At 35.7% G+C, this 18,893-nt stretch overlaps 1 protein-coding gene across 3 annotated transcripts in view; it reads left to right on the plus strand.

Annotated features, from left to right (window-relative positions):
• Positions 1 to 18,893, plus strand: part of R3HCC1L (R3H domain and coiled-coil containing 1 like) — a 65,228-nt gene that overhangs the window by 37,363 nt on the left and 8,972 nt on the right. For all 3 annotated transcript variants that reach the window (XM_045581971.1, XM_036438785.2, XM_036438786.1), the window contains exons 2-3: positions 5,109 to 6,913; positions 14,243 to 14,418. In XM_045581971.1, coding sequence (XP_045437927.1) covers positions 5,123 to 6,913; positions 14,243 to 14,418 — 1,967 coding nt within the window. In that variant the 5' untranslated portion in view covers positions 5,109 to 5,122. The remainder of the gene's footprint in view (positions 1 to 5,108; positions 6,914 to 14,242; positions 14,419 to 18,893) is intronic.

Here is an 18,893-nt window from a genome sequence, read left to right on the forward strand (position 1 = left end):
TAGGAATAGAGGTATTGGGCCTGGGACAGATGTCTTGGAAACTGAGTTTACCTTCTAACGCCTTAAATCTCAAAGCATTGTACTCTAAATCTAAGGGTAGACTAGAAAAAAAGATTACTCAGTTACAGAAGAAATATAAGGAAGTTTGTCTGTTTTTATCTGGCTTCTGAGTGAAGGCGAAAGTTTCCTGAGATTTTGTAGCTATTGTTTTACTCTCATGTGAGTTTGAGTTTCATATTTTATCCTTATTGCATGGTCCAGAATACCTCAAAAGTTAAAAATTAACATTACGGCAGAGCCACTACATAGAGGAAAGCTTGTAGTCTGACTGTATGGAATAACCACTGATATTGCTCAAGTCCCTCTAATGTGGAGCACACTACTCAAAGTTATTTAAAAAAAAAATTTGACAATGCCTTAAGCAAAAGTTGGATACACAAGAGGCAGCAGAATTAAATTTTTAAGAATTTCAAAAAGTAAAACTATTAAATAGTAAATACTTATAACAAAAATTAAATTAATTATAAAATTAATGAGACCAAGGAGATCAGGGGCACTGGAGGGGACAAAATAGGACCTTAGTCATTAAAGTTTAAAAACTGATTGGATAAGCTAAAATGCAGAATAGGCAAATATGAAAAGAAAATTGGTGATATTGAAGATGAATTTAAGGATATTACCCTGAATGACTAGAAATGGTATAAGACTAATAGCAAAAATATTCAAATAGTGTTGCCCTAGTAGGAAACTAATAATATTAAACACATACTTAAACACAAAGTAGACATTTGAGAACACCAAATTTGTAAGATAATATGTTGAGAATCATCAGAGAAGAATGAGAGATATCTACAAAAAGCAATGACAATCTGACAAAACAGATTTTTTTAACAGTAACAATAGAAAAAATGTATTAAAAGATGGGAGCAGTGAAAAGATATTTTTGGATGAAAACTAAGAGTACATATGGGAGGGATTGTGAAGTAAAAGCATTGTACTAGGAGACAGATACAAATAATGATTAACTTTAGATATTTAGACAAGTACTTATATTAGAATGCTAAAAAAGTACTGTGATCAGCTTCTATATCAATATATTTGAAAACTCACATCAAAAGACATTTTCTAAAGCAATTTGTGAAACTGACTCAAGAAGAAGAAATTTCAATGGACCTTAACATTAAAGAAAGTAAATGATTATTAAACATTTTCAACAAAAATTACTATTCGCTGGCAGTGCTACAAATGACTTATACCAGACATTTAAGGAGAAGTAAGCCCAGACTTATACATAAATTCTTAACTTTATATAATGTGTCTTAGAGTAACCTTGATAACCCAGTCACATAATTCCCAGTACTAAGAAAGAAAACGATAGACTGATTTTACATGAATATTTAAACAAAATCCTCAGTAAAGTATTGGCAAGTGAGCCAGGCAGGTTTTCTGACATTGGATATTCCACATTTTCCCAATGATTTGAAGTTCCACATTTATTATTTTATTTTATTTTTTTAAATATATTTTATTGATTTTGTACAGAGAGGAAGGGAGAGAGAGTTAGAAACATCAATGAGAGAGAGACATCGATCAGCTGCCTCTTGCACACCCCCTACTGGGGATATGCCTGCAATCAAGGTACATGCTCTTGACCGGAATCGAACCCGGGATCCTTCAGTCCCCAAGCCGACGCTCTATCCATTGAGCCAAACCGGTTTTGGCTTGAGATGGCTTTAAAAAGGGACAGAGAAATAAATATTACCAGCCATCTGGGATGGATTAATTATTGTATTTGAATTCCAAACTTAAATCTTGTGTTTTCTGGAAAATAGCAGAAAGAGACACATTATAGGAGCATAGAACTTAAGAGACATGCATGCTTTTTCTTTTCTTTTTACAGTGGGACATTGGATAATGTGATAATTACTTTCATCTTCCATTTGCTAAGTTAGAAAATATTATTCAGGTATATTAACCAACTATGAAAGTTAAGATTCTAACATTGAGTCTTAATTCAGGGGATCTTAGTTTTCTGAGGTGAAGTAAGATACACGATTTACTTTTGCTTTCTGAAAAAATAGGTTGACTAGTAAATGCGAAGGGACTTGTAGAGTTGGAAAATCATCATTGTACAACTATCATAGTAAGTTTAGGATCAGATTAAAATCATTAGTGGATGTAAAATCTAGGAAAGTTTGATGAGGAGCAGGATATTTACATGCTTTTTAAGTGTTACCCCACAGACTGCTTATTAATTGCAAGGGAAAAAATACATAGTAATCATATAGTAGAGAAATTGGACAGTATTTAACCAGGTGATCTAAGTTAATATCATCGCTGAAGGAGAGATGGAAATCATGTGCCTCTAGATGAGATTCCTTGAGAAGGACACATGATCACCTATGTACTATTTGGCTAAGAATGTATAATGTCAATCTAATCATTAGGAAACGGCAAGCCGACATTAAATGAGGGATGTTTAATTTAAAAGGGGGAAGGTGGAGCTAGTCTTATAAAATGTCAATGTCATAAAAGACAATGAAGAGCTATGGAAACGTTCTAGCATGTAGGAGGCTAAATAGACATGGTAACTAAAAGTATTGCCTGATTTTATACTGGGTCTGGTATTGGAGAGGGAAATATGCTATAAAGGAAATGACAGAATCAACTGACAAGATTGGAATATTTATGTTAGATTTGATAAAGGTATCAATGTTAGATTTGCTTACATTTATAATGAGTAATTATGTAAGAATATGCTTACTTATAGGAAATACTCTGTGAAATATTTAGGGGTAGAGGGCCATGATGTCTGCAATTTATCCTCAAAAGTTTCAGGGAAAAAAGTAAATATGTGTGCATGCGTGCGTGCATGTGTGAGTGTGTGTGTGTGTGAGTGTGTGTGTGTGTGTGTGTGTAGGAAGGAAGAGACAAGAAAAGGGGAGGGAACATGTATGATTGCAAAAAATGGTAAAACAAGTGGGGCATAAAATGTTAACAATAGATAAATATGGGTAAAGGTATACAGGTGCTCGTTGTGGCATTTTTACTTTTATAACTTATCTATAAACTAGAAATTATTTCCAAATAAAGAGTTAAGACAAATATATGGTTTAGTTTTATGATGCATTCTAATGAAGTAACAAAGTCATAGAGCTCAGAGATTTTGTTCTGGAAGAATGAATAGTTAACCTACCCATTCAGCAGTTTCTCTCAAATATCAGATGTCTCAAGTGAACTTTGATAAGTACTGGATCAAATCAATTCATGGTTGAATTATTCATCGAGTGCCTTAAGTGTCAGTATTCCCTATTGTTGATTGAAGAGGGATCTCTATGTTTTAGATACCAAATATGGACAGTGTTGACATTCTGTTATGGATTTGACTAATTCACTTTCTCAGGGAGATGGATCAGAGAGATACTTAAAGGAAGCTACTCTAGAAGAATTTGAAACTGTAGAAACAATTGGACAGGTGCTCATATATGATTTCAGTGTTTCAGAGTATAGTTAGAAAAAAATGATTTGCCCTGAAACATTTTAAGGTGTATGTTAGCAATTAACTGCCCACTATCATAAAGGAATCTGAATTTTTATCCCCTTTAGAAAATGTAATTTTGAAAAGAACTACATGCTGATGACTAATCCAGGATAAATTAGCTGCAAAATACACCTTAAATAACTGAGTCTCCTCTCCAGATAAGAAGCAAATGGAACTGATAAAACCACTTAAAACATTGGGAAAAAGTTAAAACTTTTTTAAAAGAGAGAAAGAGCCTGGCTGGTATTGCTCAGTGGTTGAGTGTCGACCTATGAACCCAGGAGGTCAGGGTTCAATTCCAGTCAGGGCATATGCCTGATTGTGTGGTTTGCTGGCCACAAATGCAAAAATAGAAAATCCACGAAGATTGGTGGGCTACATAATTAAGACATCAAAAGAGAAAAGGGACAAGCAGACCACTCAGGACACTTTATAATCAGGGTCATGGTATATACCTGGAGTGAAAAGAAAATACGTAGCATGTGCCATGAGAGCAGAGCTCCTTTACTGAGGAAGTTATCTGAATCAGATGAAGTTTTAGGGATCTGGAATAGAGTGGACAGGATTTGTTAGCCTTTCTTTTCATCTTATCTCTTTCCTTTGAAATGTATGTGGTGAAATACTAACAATGGGTGCCTCAGAGTGTGTATGGTTGTTTTTTTGCTACAGATAGCGCCTCCTTATTTACTTTTTTCTGGACAACCTAAAACTTCACTTTTTTGAATATTAAAAGAATAACTCAATATGAAATTGTCAAGCACATTTATTTATATTTTATTGGTAGGTGAAGGTTTATTTAACTTTTGTTAAATATTTCCCCCTTTTAAATTCCATTGAGCAACCATGGTGGAGATTGTCAGGAAGTTACTAGTGTGAGTTGTCTCCTCTCATTCCTTGGCCTCCACCCTTCTTCATTCCACCCAGACCTGTTTTATTGCTGCTGGAAAGAAGAGCAATTTATAATAAGTCACTACATTAAATGGTATTAATAGAATAATGGCTTTCTCTCTCCCACTACCTATTTCTTCCTAAAAATCATAGTTCGAAAGCAGTTCCTGATTAGTCATCTTTTTTTCTAGCCCTCATTCAAATTACTCACATTCAGTTATTACTCTTAAAAATTATACTTACATAAATATGTAATATTTATGTTGAGCCAGTATATTTTTAGGTTTCCTCCTTGAGTATACTTTTCAATGTAAATTATGACCACCTAGAATATGGAGATGGTTGTGTTTTATGAGTACTTGATAAATGAAAATCACTGTTCAGATAATTTGTTTTAATTCAGCCTAAGATAAGGCTACTTGTTTAAAAAATAGCACTTGGAAGGTAGAGGTAAAAGATTTGGGGAATATGAAGAAAGAGGGTATATGGATAAAATTTATGGGCAGTTTTGGAATTTTATTAGTTGCTTATGTGATTGTATTAATTATTTTATGGCAGGTTTTCTTTTAACTTGAGGGTTTCTATAGGATGGATTAGTAGGCCCTCGACTTTTTAAAAATCTCTTGGTTTAATACATTATAATTTGTTTTTTGTAATTAAATCATTTTATTTCTTGCAGATTGAAGTGGTGCCATGCAGCAAGAAGCAGTGAGATGCAGAGTTCGAACCAGAAGGCCTGACATGGCACTTTATGTACCTAAAGCTCGAAGGGGTGTAGAACTCCTCAAGACAGGGGATGAGGAAAAAAGCTGTGATTCACCTAATTCTGTGGTGGAAGAAGAACAAAAAAATTGTCCCTCCCAAAAGGAGATCTTTAGAGAAAAACCTAAGACTCAAAGATTAAATATTTATTCTGATAAAAAGGAGCACAATCGAAAGGAAGGAAAGAAATCTTCAACAAAATTAAGAAAAGACACGTACCTTCAAGAAAACAATGAGGTTAGGATTTGTACTAAGAGAGGAGCCACAGAATCCAAAGAAATACTATCCCAAGGACATCAGCAAGGAGTCCTCAATTCTGGCACTGTACCTACTGTACCTTTACAAAGACATTTTAAACCAAAGAAGGCGGAGGTTGAAACCACAGATGTGACAGGACATGAGAGGTTGCCTCTATCTCAGTCTTGTTCAGAAATCTGTGAGGCTCCAATTTTAAACAAACCATTCCAAAACGTGGAATTCTGTGATTTCAGTAGGCTTGAACTAAGTGGGGAAACATGTGAAAACAGAGATTTAGAAAGCAGAAATGAAACAAATGCCAACGTAGAAATACAATATCAGTTTCCTGGAGTTTTAAGTTGTGTTTTGAGACCAGAGAGTATGATCGGACCAGTAAAACTAAGCTCTGATTCTGAAATTGTGCAACAAGGCATGCAAACATCAGGTGGAATGTTGAAGCTCAGCAGTAGAGGCATCACCACCGTTCCTATTCCTGGAAGTCCAGATGGTGTCACTGACCAACCTTGTGTAGACTTTGAAGCTGAGAATGTTGGTGACATAGCCAATAGTGTAGATTTCATCTTGGGTCAGAAAGGTATAAGTTCCATTCCTGAGACAACGGGTCACATCTCTTATAAAATGACTTCAGTCAACACATTAGAGAGCACAGATGGCATTTTTGATCCAACGATGATTAGAGAGTGTGAGGAGAATGACAACACTGCTGATGAGTTATGCATAAAGTGTGAGCCTTCTGATACAGCTGCTCTTGCTCATGAAACAGATACAGGTAATGGACTTAAGAGTGTAGGTGACATTACAAATAAGTCATGTATGATGGACATTACAGATACCATGTCTGATCAAGTAACTGTAGACAGCCCTTGTGTCGTTGCAGTTAGAATAGCTGGTGAAGCCTATAGCAACACAAGTAGTTTCTCAGAATATTTAGAAATGAGTACAGATACAACCCCTTTTCATGTAGCTAGAGGTGGGAATGACACTGAAAATTTCAGCAACCTCACTGCTTGCTCAGATATTTACGCTGAGAGTATTTCATGTAGTTTCACAGAGTCAACAGGAAAGTTGACAGAAAGCTCATCAGATTGTGCTTCATCCTTGCCTATAAAGAAGATTGCTGGTGGTAATTGTAACATCTCTTTGGACTCTGAACTCAGTATGTTAAATGGGACAAAATTACTTTCAGATAGTGCCTTGGACAATGATCTAGATTGTATTAATGATATAACAGAAGCATTGCATGAACTGAAAACTGAAGAGTTTAAAACAAAAGAGGAAGATGACTCAGAGAATATAGAATTTGGTATATCCTTTCCTGGTGTAGAATCAGTTTCTGTAGAGACATCTATGGAACCGAAAATGATAGAAACTTCCCACATGGAGGAAAGTACAGCTACTGAGGAGAGCTGGGAGTCCATGTTTAATGATGATGGTGACTGCCTGGATCCACGTCTTCTACAAGAGGTATGTTTACTGGAAATTGCTTGATGCTTTCATAATTTGTAGATTCATAAAACTTGGGATTTTGGAGACATTTGTGCACATTCATTGATTTATCTCCAATGTAAGGGTTCCTGCAAAACACATAGGACTATAGACTGAGAAAAGACTACATGGTAGATCTTAAAAAGAAAAAAAATGCAGAATTGAGTGATACTTAAAATAGCCAAGTCCTGAGTGATTTAGTGAATAGACTAAAGATGAATTTAATGGATACTGGTTATCTATTGAGGACAAGGGAAACTTCTCAAAGGGGCTCTTCTGTGTTGACAATATTTTACACAGGCCTATTTGAGGGGAGGAGGCTAGTTTATTAATGTTTATTTTTCCAGTAGATGTTCAGATGTTTTTACTCCAGTGTTTATATTCTTTTTACCAGACCACTTTCTCACCTATAAATGGAGTTTTGTTTGAGTGATTCCAAAGAGCCTTTTAAATACTGATGAGTCTTGTTTCTGAGAGTTAAACCAGAAGTACAGAAAAATAATCACACGCACATGAAAGAGACACATGATACTGAAAAGGTCAGCCCATTGGACAGAATTGACTTTCCAATACCAAGCAATTTCTACTCTCTTAGAATGTGTTTGCATGCACACCTACTGCATGCACTTCTGTTAGCACTTCTTATGATCAAATCAGCAAACATTATAATTTAAACATTTCTTAGAAATATAGAGCAGAAAGTATCTATGAATGGGCATTCATAAACCCCTTGAAATTGCATGAAAATTTTTATAGGTGTAGTTTTTCTTAGTTTTCATCAGATTCTCAAAGACAATGGTCTCCATAATATGGTCCCTGGACCAGCAGCATGAGCATCACTTGGAAAATGGTTAGAAATGTAAACTCTTTAGCCCATCAAGTGATTCTGTTGCACATAAAATGAGAACCACTGCTCAAAGGTAATACAGAAACTTAAATGCATTTCAGAAAGTGAGTGTGGTAACTAGAAATTACTGTTAGCCCATAATTAGGAAAAACACTATTCAGAGATTTTATAATCAAATTGGGTTCAGAAATACAAATAATGGGGGAGTTTGAGTGAATATAGAGAAGTTTTTAAAGATCCAAACACTGGAAAATGATCTTAGTCTGAGAAAGGAAGCAGCATTCATAGGAGTTGGGGAAGGGAATAACTGAGTGGGTAGAGAACATAGGTACACATAGAGAAAGGACAGCTTCCTACAAAAGAAGGGCATGGCACACAAAGCCTTTAACACATGGTAGGACTCATTAAATAGTCACTGAATGAATGTAGGCTATAGGGGAGAATTAGAGATCTCTTCCTTTTTAAGGTAGCCTCCAGGTGCTTTTAAAACATAATTGTTGCCTGGCTGGTATAGCCTAATGGTTGAGCGTCAGCCTATGAACCAGGAGGTCATGGGTTTGATTCCTAGTCAGGGCACATGCCTGAATTGAGGGCTCCATCCCTAGTGGGGGACAGGGAGGTGCTAGAGGTAGCCAAAAAACGATTCTCTCTCATTGATGTTTCTGTCTCTCCTCCTCTCTTCCTCTCTGAATTCAATTAAAAAACAAACAACATAATTGCTGCTAGAACTTGGATTCTCTGTGGTAGCTTATGGATATGGTTTTGTATCGAGGGGGCAGGGCAGTCAGGTGGGGTAACAGTTTTTCAGGTCTTAACACTGTTTAGAATAGGCGCAAAAGAATGTAGGTAACTACTTAGTATTTTTGAGGAGCATAGTACTATAACCTGAGAGGACACTAGTATGTCCTAATGCTGGGAATGGCAGGAAAATGGAGTATGTAGTGTTTTAAGCCAAAGACAGCCAGTGAGTGCATGGGTGTTGTGTTTGGGTATCTTCTGAGGTGCTTGGTAGGAAGTGGATCTATGCTGAGGGATGAGGATGGATGAGAACAAAAAAGGAGGAGATGGAGAAATGGATTGAGAATGTTAAAACAGATCTAACTTTAAACTTTGGTCTCCTGTGCTTTGGGTTTTAGAAGATGTAATAAAAATAATGTTATTAAAACATGTCACAAATCCAGTGACATTAATAGTCCTTTGGCTACTATTATACTTAATTTATTATTTGTATTACTCCAAACATACTTTATTAAAGATTAAACCAGAATGTTTCCCTACCTTGAAAACTTTCCAACCAAAGATGTTTGGCTCTTTTCCCAGCTGGCCTATTTCTTTGTTGACAATGGCTAAACATATGGAGGTTTTTCTAATACATCTAATAGGCAGGAAAGTATGCAATAGTGTAGGGTGTGGCAGCCATTGGCATGTGAAGCAGTTTCCTGTGATGTTTGAAACTCTAAAATTGCCTGAGGGACTGGTGCAACCACTGTGGAGAACAGTGTGGAGTTTCCTCAAAAAACTGAAAATGGAACTCCCATTTGACCCAGTAATCCCACTCCTAGGAATATATCCCAAGAAACTAGAAACACCAATCAGAAAGGATATATGCACCCCTATGTTCATAGCAGCACAATCTACAATAGCCAGAATTTGGAAACAGCCTAGGTGCCCATCAGCAGATGATTGGATCAAAAAACCATGGTACATCTACACAATGGAATACTATGCTGCCATAAAAAAGAAGGAATTCTCATCATTTGCAGCAACCTGGATGGAACTGGAGAGCATCATGCTGAGTGAAATATCAATGAAAGAGAAACACCACATGACCTCACTCATTTATGGATAATAAAGAACATTATAAACTGATGAACCAAAAGATAGATATAGAGACAGTAAAGCAACAAGCAGACTGTCAATTTACAGTGGGGAGGGGAGGGAGATCTGGGGGAGATAATAGATCAACCGAAGGACTTGTATACATGCATATAAGTACAACCAATGGACATAAAACTCTGGGGAGGGAGGGTATGTAGGGAAGGGAGGGAGGGGGGCAAAAAAAATCAATAAAATATATTTAAAAAAAAGAAATAAAGGAATAACAATTATAAGGAGAAAAAAAAATAATAAATAAATAAAATAAAATAAAATTGCCTGAGGAAGGTAGAGAGCATAGCTAGGCCATTATTGAACTCCCAGAATTGCAACTTTTTTTTTTTTTTAAATATATTTTTATTGACTTTGTACAGAGAGGAAGGGAAAAAGATAGAGAGCTAGAAACATCGATGAGAGAGAGAGTCATCGATCAGCTGCCTCTTGCACACCCCCTACCGGGGATATGCCCGCAACCAAGGTACATGCCCTTGACCGGAATCGAACCCGGGACCTCAGTCCCCAAGCCGATGCTCTATCCATCGAGCCAAACCGGTTTCGGCAGAATTGCAACTCTTGATGAGTCTCTGTAGATCACACTAAATCTTCTAAAGCTCAGAGACTTAAGTTGATAAGTCTAGAAAAGAATATTGAAAAGAATATTGGCATGACCTCTTTTAACCTTCTGAGTGTTGGTACAAGAACAAAGGAATTATTGTCTAAATAAAACTTCCTTAGCTCCTGTGCCTCTCTCTACTGATCGGCAAACTTATTGGTAGGAGGGTTAGTATCTTTTGTTATTAGTTCTAGCTCATGTTAACAGACATATATTTGATTTTTTTTTTTTTTTTTAAGCCTCACCCGGGGAGTGAAGATATTTCTTTCAGTTTTCTTGATTGTCCTGGAGTCTCTATTTATGTTCATGTTTAGGGAGAGTGGAAGGGGGCGAGAGAGAGAGGAGAGAGAAAAACATCGATGCTAAGGCAAATCAATTGGTTGCCTCCTGCACATGCCTTGATGAGGAGTGGGGATTGAATTTGCAACCCAGGTATGTGTCCTTGACCGGGAACTTAACTTATAGGCTTTATATCTATTGTTCCATGAAATATAGACTAAGAAATGTATGTTTTGATATTATTAACACTGCTATTTAATCAGTCCTAGAAGCCAAAATGCTTAATAGTTAGCTTAGAAATGGAATATAATTATACAAAATCAATTTTTCGGACTAGGTTATAGCAAAGGATCTTAATTATATTTTCTTGCCAGATTACCCTCTTTTCCTTTCTCTTTCTAATCACTTCTTAGTATTTATATTTCAGAGGTATTTTTATAGTCATGCATTGTTTACCTTTACCTTCAATGCATTATTTAGCCCCAGTTTGTAAATTCATGGGTGCTTTATTTATTTATTTATTTATTTATTTATTTATTTATTTATTTATTTTGCAGAGTAGCTCTGAAAGTCAATGCCAGAAATCCAAAAATGAAATGAAAGAAACAATTTTAATTATAATAGGATAAAAATATTTAGAATTAAAATTAACAAAAGACATATAAAACTTGTACTTTGAAAATTGCAATATGTTGGAAGAAATTAAAGTAGACCTAAATAATGGAAAGACATCACATGTTCATCTCTGATTAATAAAATTAAGGTATTTCCCAAATTCATATGGACCCAGGATAACCAAAGTGATTTTGAAACAGAAGAACAAAGTAGAAAGACTCAAACTTCCTGATTTCATAGCTATTTTAATAAAACTACAGTAATCAAGACAGTGTGGCACCTGTTTTAAGAGTGGACTTGCAAGTGACTTAAGACTCCCTTTGTTTCTGGGGCTCTGAGTTATTAAACTGATATACCAGCCCACTCTAGGCTTTTAAGACTTTGTTAAAGTTTAGCTAATAATCTACTTGCTCACTTGTGTGGTGGCTGCTTCTTCCCATGATATGTCAAAGGCCAACGGTTTATATGTTCTGTTTCTCTTTGGAGGGATTAGTCATTCTGTGGACTTCAGTTTTCTTGGTTGTCTTGGAGTCTCAACTGTCTGTTGAGTGAATTATGATTTTATAGATCAGCTGCTCTGTTATGGTGAGAAAAATACTCTCTCTGTACTTTCTGCATCCTAAAAGTAGAAAGAGCCCTGGCTGGTTTGGTCAGGGGTTAGAGTGTTGGCCTGAGGACCAAGGGTCGTGGGTTTAAATCTCGGTCTAGGGCACCAACTTCAGCTGCAGGTTCATCCCTGCCCAGGTAGGGCGTGTGCAGGAGGCAACCAATCAATATGCCTCTCTCACATGATTCGTTCTTTCTCCCTCCGTTTTCCCTTCCCTACTTCCCTCCCTCTTTTTCTCATTCCTTCCTCCCTGCTTCCTACTCTCTCTAAAATACAATGGAAAAAAATATCCTCAGGTGAGGATTAAAAAAAAAAGTGGGAATAGCGTGGCCTGTAATAGATTCAGCACTCAATTACATTTTGTTTAAAGAAGGTTGAATTCATTGAATATTTAGGTGCCATATAGTATGCTAAGCACTTTACTGCATCATTTCATTTAATCCCCACAGCTGTCTCTGAGGTATAAATATTACTATTATTCCCATTTTTTAAGATGTAAAACTGAAGCCTAGTGGAGAAACGGAACTAGAGGCACTTCAATAAATAAACATTTTGTTTGTTTTACTTAAATCACCTTTCCCCTTTCCTCCCTCCTCAATAAAATTCTTAAATCCATTTTTTACTTGTCTAAGGAAAGGAAGTATAGTCCTGGCATTGAGAGCTTTCATTTTCTCATTTGATGGGAAAAGGGGCATGGTATAATAGAGGGAAAGCTTGAAGGGATCTAGTTGGGCTTTTAATTAACAAAAAGACACTCTAAAGGCTTTGGGTGGTCAGTATCAGCATCTAGGTACTATAACAAGTGAATGACAAAATGGCTTTCTATTTTTCCCTTTCCCTTCTGTTTCTAGTGTAAAATAGTTAATAGCCTTTAGTTTTTTCATAGGATAGTAGAATTTTAAGGTTTGTTTGTTTGTTTGTTTGTTTAGAAAACAGCCAAATTTAATATGTATGTGTATATATATATATATATATATATATATATATATATATATATATGGGTACTTTGCATATATGAGAGAGTCAGAGACCCCAAATGCATGAGAGGTTCCTAGAATGTTTAATTTTTTATTTTTTTTTACTATTAATTTCTTTACTAACCTGCTATGTGACAATTATTTTAAGTAGTTCTCATGCTAGGGACCTTAATTATAATTACTTGTACCACTTAAATTTGCCTTAACAAATTCCTTTGTAAGCTAAGTTCAACAAAAGGTGGACTAACAAAGTGTTTTTATTCTTAAATTTTTGTTTTTGTTTGCTTCCAAAAGAAACACTATGAGATGAGTCTGATCAGTGAGCTCAAATAATGCAAACTTTATTAATTGATCTCCTCAGCTATTTTCTGAAATTCATTTTCCACGATGTGCCATTGGTAACTCACCACATTAATCATTCCACGTTTTTTCACACAGTAGTTGATAGATGCAAGTTAGGTTTCATGCATTGCCTGTCTTTGCTAGAAATTCAATACCTTTTCAAGTATTTCTTATGTATAATATAAACTCGGTGATAGAACCCTAGTCATTGTATTTATGAACAGCATTAATACAGAGACAATGTTAAAGGTTAGGTATTAGGAACACAGAGACTAGGAGAAAGATTACTTGGGGAGAATCCTATATACCGTATTTTTCGGACCATAAGATGCACTTTTTTCCCCCCAGAAGTGGGGGGAAAAAGTCCCTGCGTCTTATGGTCCAAATATAGCCTACACATATACTTAAAAAAAAAAGTTTTTTTACTTGCCCGGCTCTGTGTGGTCTCTGTGTGCTTGCCCGGCTCTAAAATGGTTCTAAATGCTGCTGTTTACTTTACAGGGTTGATTACATGTGTTTATGACTGTGATGTTGGGTTTTAATGCACATAAAATATTTTAGGACACTATTTGTTTCAGAATCTTTTTTTCTTCATTTCCCTTCTCTAAAAACTGGTGCGTCTTATGGTCCGGAGCGTCTTATGGTCCGAAAAATACGGTAATAAAACCCTAATATGCAAATTGACTGGTGGCAGAATGACCGGTCACTATGATGCGCATTGACCATCAGGAGGCAGATAGATGCTCAATGCAGGAGCTGCCCCCTGCTGGTCAGTGCAGTCCCACAGGGGGAGTACCACTCAGCCAGAAGCCAGGCTCATGGCTGGTGAGCACAGTGGCAGTGGTGGGAGCCTCTCCCACCTCTGCGGCAACGCTAAGGGAGTGTGCAGGTGGTAAGGAGCAAGGGCTCCTGGACTGTGAGAGGGATCTCCAACTGCCGGCTTAGGCCCCAGGGCCTATGCTGGTAGGCGGACATCCCCCAAGGGGTCATGGGCTGCAAAAGGTCGCAGACTGGGCTGAGACACACACACACACACACACACACACACACACACACACACACACACCAGTGCATGAATTTTGTGCACCAGGCCTCTACTATTATATAATGATCTGACTTGATGTGGCTCACTAATATGCTGCTTCTTTCTTAGTTGTCAGGGAATATGAAGAATACAAATAGGATCCAGGAACCTAGATTTGATTATTATAATAATGAAGTTCCTGATATTGACCTCAGTGATTGTGAATTCCCACATGTCATTGAAATTTATGACTTCCCTCGAGAATTTCGTACTGAAGACCTCCTACGGGTTTTCTGCAGTTATCAGTAAGTATTGCAAATGGTTGGCGATGTTAGGGAAAGTGGGATGAAGTTTTCTTTAAAATGTCTTCTGGCCGAAACCAGTTTGGCTCAGTGGTAGAGCGTCAATGTCTGTGGACTGAAAGGTCCTGGGTTCGATTCTGGTCAAGGGCATGTACCTTGGTTGCGGGCACATCCCTGGTAGGGGGTGTGCAAGAGGCAGCTGGTTGATATTTCTCTCTCATCGACATTTCTAGCTCTTTATCTCTCTCCCTTCCTCCTCTCTGTAAAATATCAATAAAATATATTTAAAATAAATAAATAAAATAAAATGTCTTCTGAAAAATTCTCTCTTATGTTTTCATATTCCCTGTTGTTAACTTTAGCATCAAGTTTACTTACTGTCTTTTCCAAGTCCATTAGAAATGTTCTGTATTAAACCACTCTTCTTCTAAATCCTTAGAAATGCCAAATAGTCTTTCCAGACACCATTTTAGCATTTAGGAAGACCAATATTAATGATGACTTCTAAGTCTGTCTTCATAGTGTATTTAGTTCATTTTAAATTTTTTGTAATTATTGATATATTGTTGACCCTTAAATAAGGTAGGGATTAGGAGTGCAGACTAACCCACACAGTCAAAAATCCAAATATAACTTTTGATTCTAAAAACTATTAAGAGCCTACTGTTGACTGGAAGCCTTACTGATAACATAAGCAGTTGATTAACACATATTTTGCATGTTATAAGTATTAGGTACAGTATTTTCACAAGAAAGTAAGCTAGAGAAAAGAAATGTTACTAAGAAAATTATAAGACAGAGACAATACATTTATAAAACTGTACTATATCTATTGTTACTATAGATTTTAAGAATTCACACATAAATATTAATAAATTCACATGCAAGTTCAAAGCCATCCATGTTCAAAAGTTAACTGTATTTGGATGTTATGCCTGGCATTCTTTTTTGTATGTTTACTTGTTCCATCTTTTTCTTCTCTTTCTTGCCTTCTTTTGGATGGATGAGGTATTTTTTCATTCTATTTTTTGGGGGAAATAATGCTGTTTTTATTCTTTGGTGGTTATTTTAGAAATTACAAAATGCATGCTTATCAGTGTCTAAAGTTAATATTTTCACACTCTTCCCAAACACTGTAAGAGCTTTTAGCTACATTTCCCAGTTCCATTCTTCACTTCATCCCCACCCTATTTTATATGCTACTAGAGGCCCAGTGCATCCCTCTGCCTGGCCTGTGGGGATCGAGCCCAAACCAGCTCTCTGAGACCCCTCGAAGGGTCCTGAGTTGTGAGAAAGTGCAGGCCAGGCTGAGGGACCCAACGGTGCACAAATCTTTGCACTGGGCCTCTAGTATGCATATAAGATCTTTGGTTAATCTCTTCCCACCCTCCCCCCTATCTCCTTCCCTCTGAGATTCATCAGTTTCTATGCCTGTGGTTTCAGCTCCTACTTTGAGCATATGCCCCCTGGTGGTCAGTGCACATCATAGCTACCAGTTGCTTAGGCTTTTATATATAGATTATGATTGAGTATTGTGATTCTTTTTAATTTTTTTCCTCTTTTTTTTTTTTATAAACTCTATTTGATGTTACTGTTTTATATATTCAGCATTCAGATTTACCCACTTTCTGTTCATTTATTTTTTTTTGCATCTCATACCTACCATCTGAAATCTTTTTCTTTATGTATGTATGGGACATTATTTAGCATTTACTTTAATGATAGGCTGTTGGTAAGAAAGTCATTTTTTTGTTGTTTTTTAATGGCTTTATTTCAACTTCATTCTTTTTTTTTATTATTACTTTATTGATTTTACACAGAGAGGAAAGGAGAGGGATAGAGAGCTAGAAACATCAATGAGAGAGAAACATAGACCAGCTGCCTCCTGCACACTCCCCTCCGGGGATGTGCCCACAACCAACGCACATGCCCCTGACCAGAATCGAACCTGGTACCCCTCAGTCCGCAGACTGACGCTCCACCACTGAGCCAAACTAGTCTCCGCTCAACTTCATTCTTGAAAGATGTTTTTTGCAGGATATAGAATTATAGATTGGTAGTTACTTTTCTCTCAGAAACTTGAAGTTAGTATTTTACTGTTTCCTGGCATTCCTTGTTGAGTATAAGAAGTCATCTCAAAGTCTAGCAACTGTTGCTTATGAATGGAATTTTTTTCCCCCCCTCTTTGAATGCTGTTAAGGCTTTCTCTTTGTTTTTGGTGTTCTGCATTTTCAACATGAGGCTTTATGTTTTCTTTTCTTTCTTTTTTTTTTTAAATTTATTCATTCTGAGATTATTTGGGCTTCTTAAAACAGTGAATTAATGTTTTTCATTGGTTTTGGAGAGTACTCTCACATATTATCTCTTCAAATATTGCCTCTGCCAGTTTCTTTCTCTACTACCTTCTCTGAGATGCTAATCAAATGTATATTAGACCCCTCACTTGATTCTCATGTTAACTTTCATATTTTTTATTTTGACTATTGCATTTTGAGTAATTTCTTGAGCCTAGTTTCCAGTTCACTGATTTTTTTCTTCAGCTGTTTAATTTGCTGTTAAATCTGTCCATTGAATTTTTAAATTTCATTTTATGTTTCTAATTTTTCAAAGTTCTATGTCTTTTTCAAATATACATAGTCAGTTTTTAGTTATTTTCTCTAAGTATTTTCAGAATTCAAAAAATTTCTTCAAGTATATTAAACATAGACTGTATATAGTTTATATCTGGTAACTGCTTTACCTGAAGTTCTTTTAGTTCTATTTCATCAAATTTTCGCTCATAGTGTCTTATTGTTTTGCAGATTTAGTTTCATGAGCTCTCCATTTTCTTTAGAATTTTATTTATGGGAATAAATGTCTCCAATAAAACAAGAGGATTTCTCCTGAAAGGATTTGTGATTTTTCTACCAAGCACCAAGGGCACTAACAGTTCAGGGGCACTGTAAATTAAATTATTGATTTGAGGTTATTCTGACCACTCAGTTAGAATTAGTCAAGTGGAGAATGATAAAAAATTATTGTTACATGTTTCAACTAGTTTAACAACACTTAAAAGTGTCCATTCACTTGACAGTCTTCGATGTAGTGCCAAGGCCTTTTTTTTTTTTTTTTAAGTTATTTGTCTATTGGTAGAAGATGTTTTATATATTAACATCATATTATTCCAGTTTCACTTCGTATAAGTGGAGTAAGAACTTTAACATACTTTCAGAATCATCTGAGTGCATAATGCTTATAGGGTTAAATGTTTCCTCTGTCTTTTATAGCTGTTTTGCGTAAACAGTTGTTAGTAGTTTCTTGGGGCTTTTTAATGACTTCACCTTTCTCTGGTCTTCCAATGCATTCAACTAAGTTTTTATAGACAGTTAAGACCCAACATCCAGAGCCTATTCCATATAAAATGCCTAATAGATTTTAAAAAGCAATTGAGATTAAATCACAAATTAGAACTGACTTAGATTGTCATTAATAATGATGACTTTTAAAACCAAGGATCAGGTTTGATGTCTAAACTTTGAAGATTAGTTAATTTTAATGAATTATTAACTTCCCTTTGATTTGTTTCTTTTTAATCTTACCTATAAGACCTTTTTTTAAATCAAATCTAAAAACATCCTCGAAAGAGAGGCATTTTAAAGAATTATAAATTCTGAAGTCTAAAAGATTCTCTAGATCTTTTTGTATAATTTTGTAAACTATCTTATGATATATATTTTTACTATTGAATTTTTTCACAGTAAAAAGTGACCAACCCCTGTGGTTACTTTATGCTATGGTTAAACTTTTACATTTAGGAAATTTTCTAACCATCAAAGCTTCCTTTATTCTATATCCCTCAAACAAATTTTTTTCCTCAAAGGGATTTTTTTTCTTCACTTGTTTTTAAAGAGGGAAAATATTTTAGCAGTTGACTTTTTTTCTTTATAGTACTTTATAAAAATAGAAAAGGTCATGTGATCTATAATAATGCCTATGAGTCAAATACTACAGGCAGCTTTGTTTTAATCATTAATCACCATCTTCATTAATCGTTTTTATTAATATTGCTATTAATAATAAAAAATGAGTGCCATTCATTTACTAAATACCCTCTGAGTGCTCAACACCGTGTGCTCTTTGCCTTGTTATGAATGATCTTATTTCCATTTTTACAACTCTGTGAGGAAGTACCATGCCCATTTCTATAGATGAGACATAGCTTCAAAAGAAGTTAAAGTGGATAGCAGAACCTGATTCCATTTATATCTGATCCTTAAACACTGTGCTCGTTCCACAGTACTGTATTAAGTCCATGAGCAGTTTTAAGCTCCTTGCTAAAAAAATAGTTGTCATGCCATCATCCTGATAGTCCTTGTGTTAACTATATAGCTGTGCTCCAAAATAAAGGAGTTTTTTAGACTAGGGCAGGCTTTTCTGATAACAGTTGTACTTTCTCTCCATTATTTGATTTTTTTTCATTTGAATGATTTGTCTTTCTC

The sequence above is a fragment of the Pipistrellus kuhlii genome, unplaced genomic scaffold (genome assembly GCF_014108245.1).
Source record: "Pipistrellus kuhlii isolate mPipKuh1 unplaced genomic scaffold, mPipKuh1.p scaffold_m20_p_15, whole genome shotgun sequence".
In the NCBI taxonomy this organism is placed as follows: Eukaryota; Metazoa; Chordata; class Mammalia; order Chiroptera; family Vespertilionidae; genus Pipistrellus; species Pipistrellus kuhlii.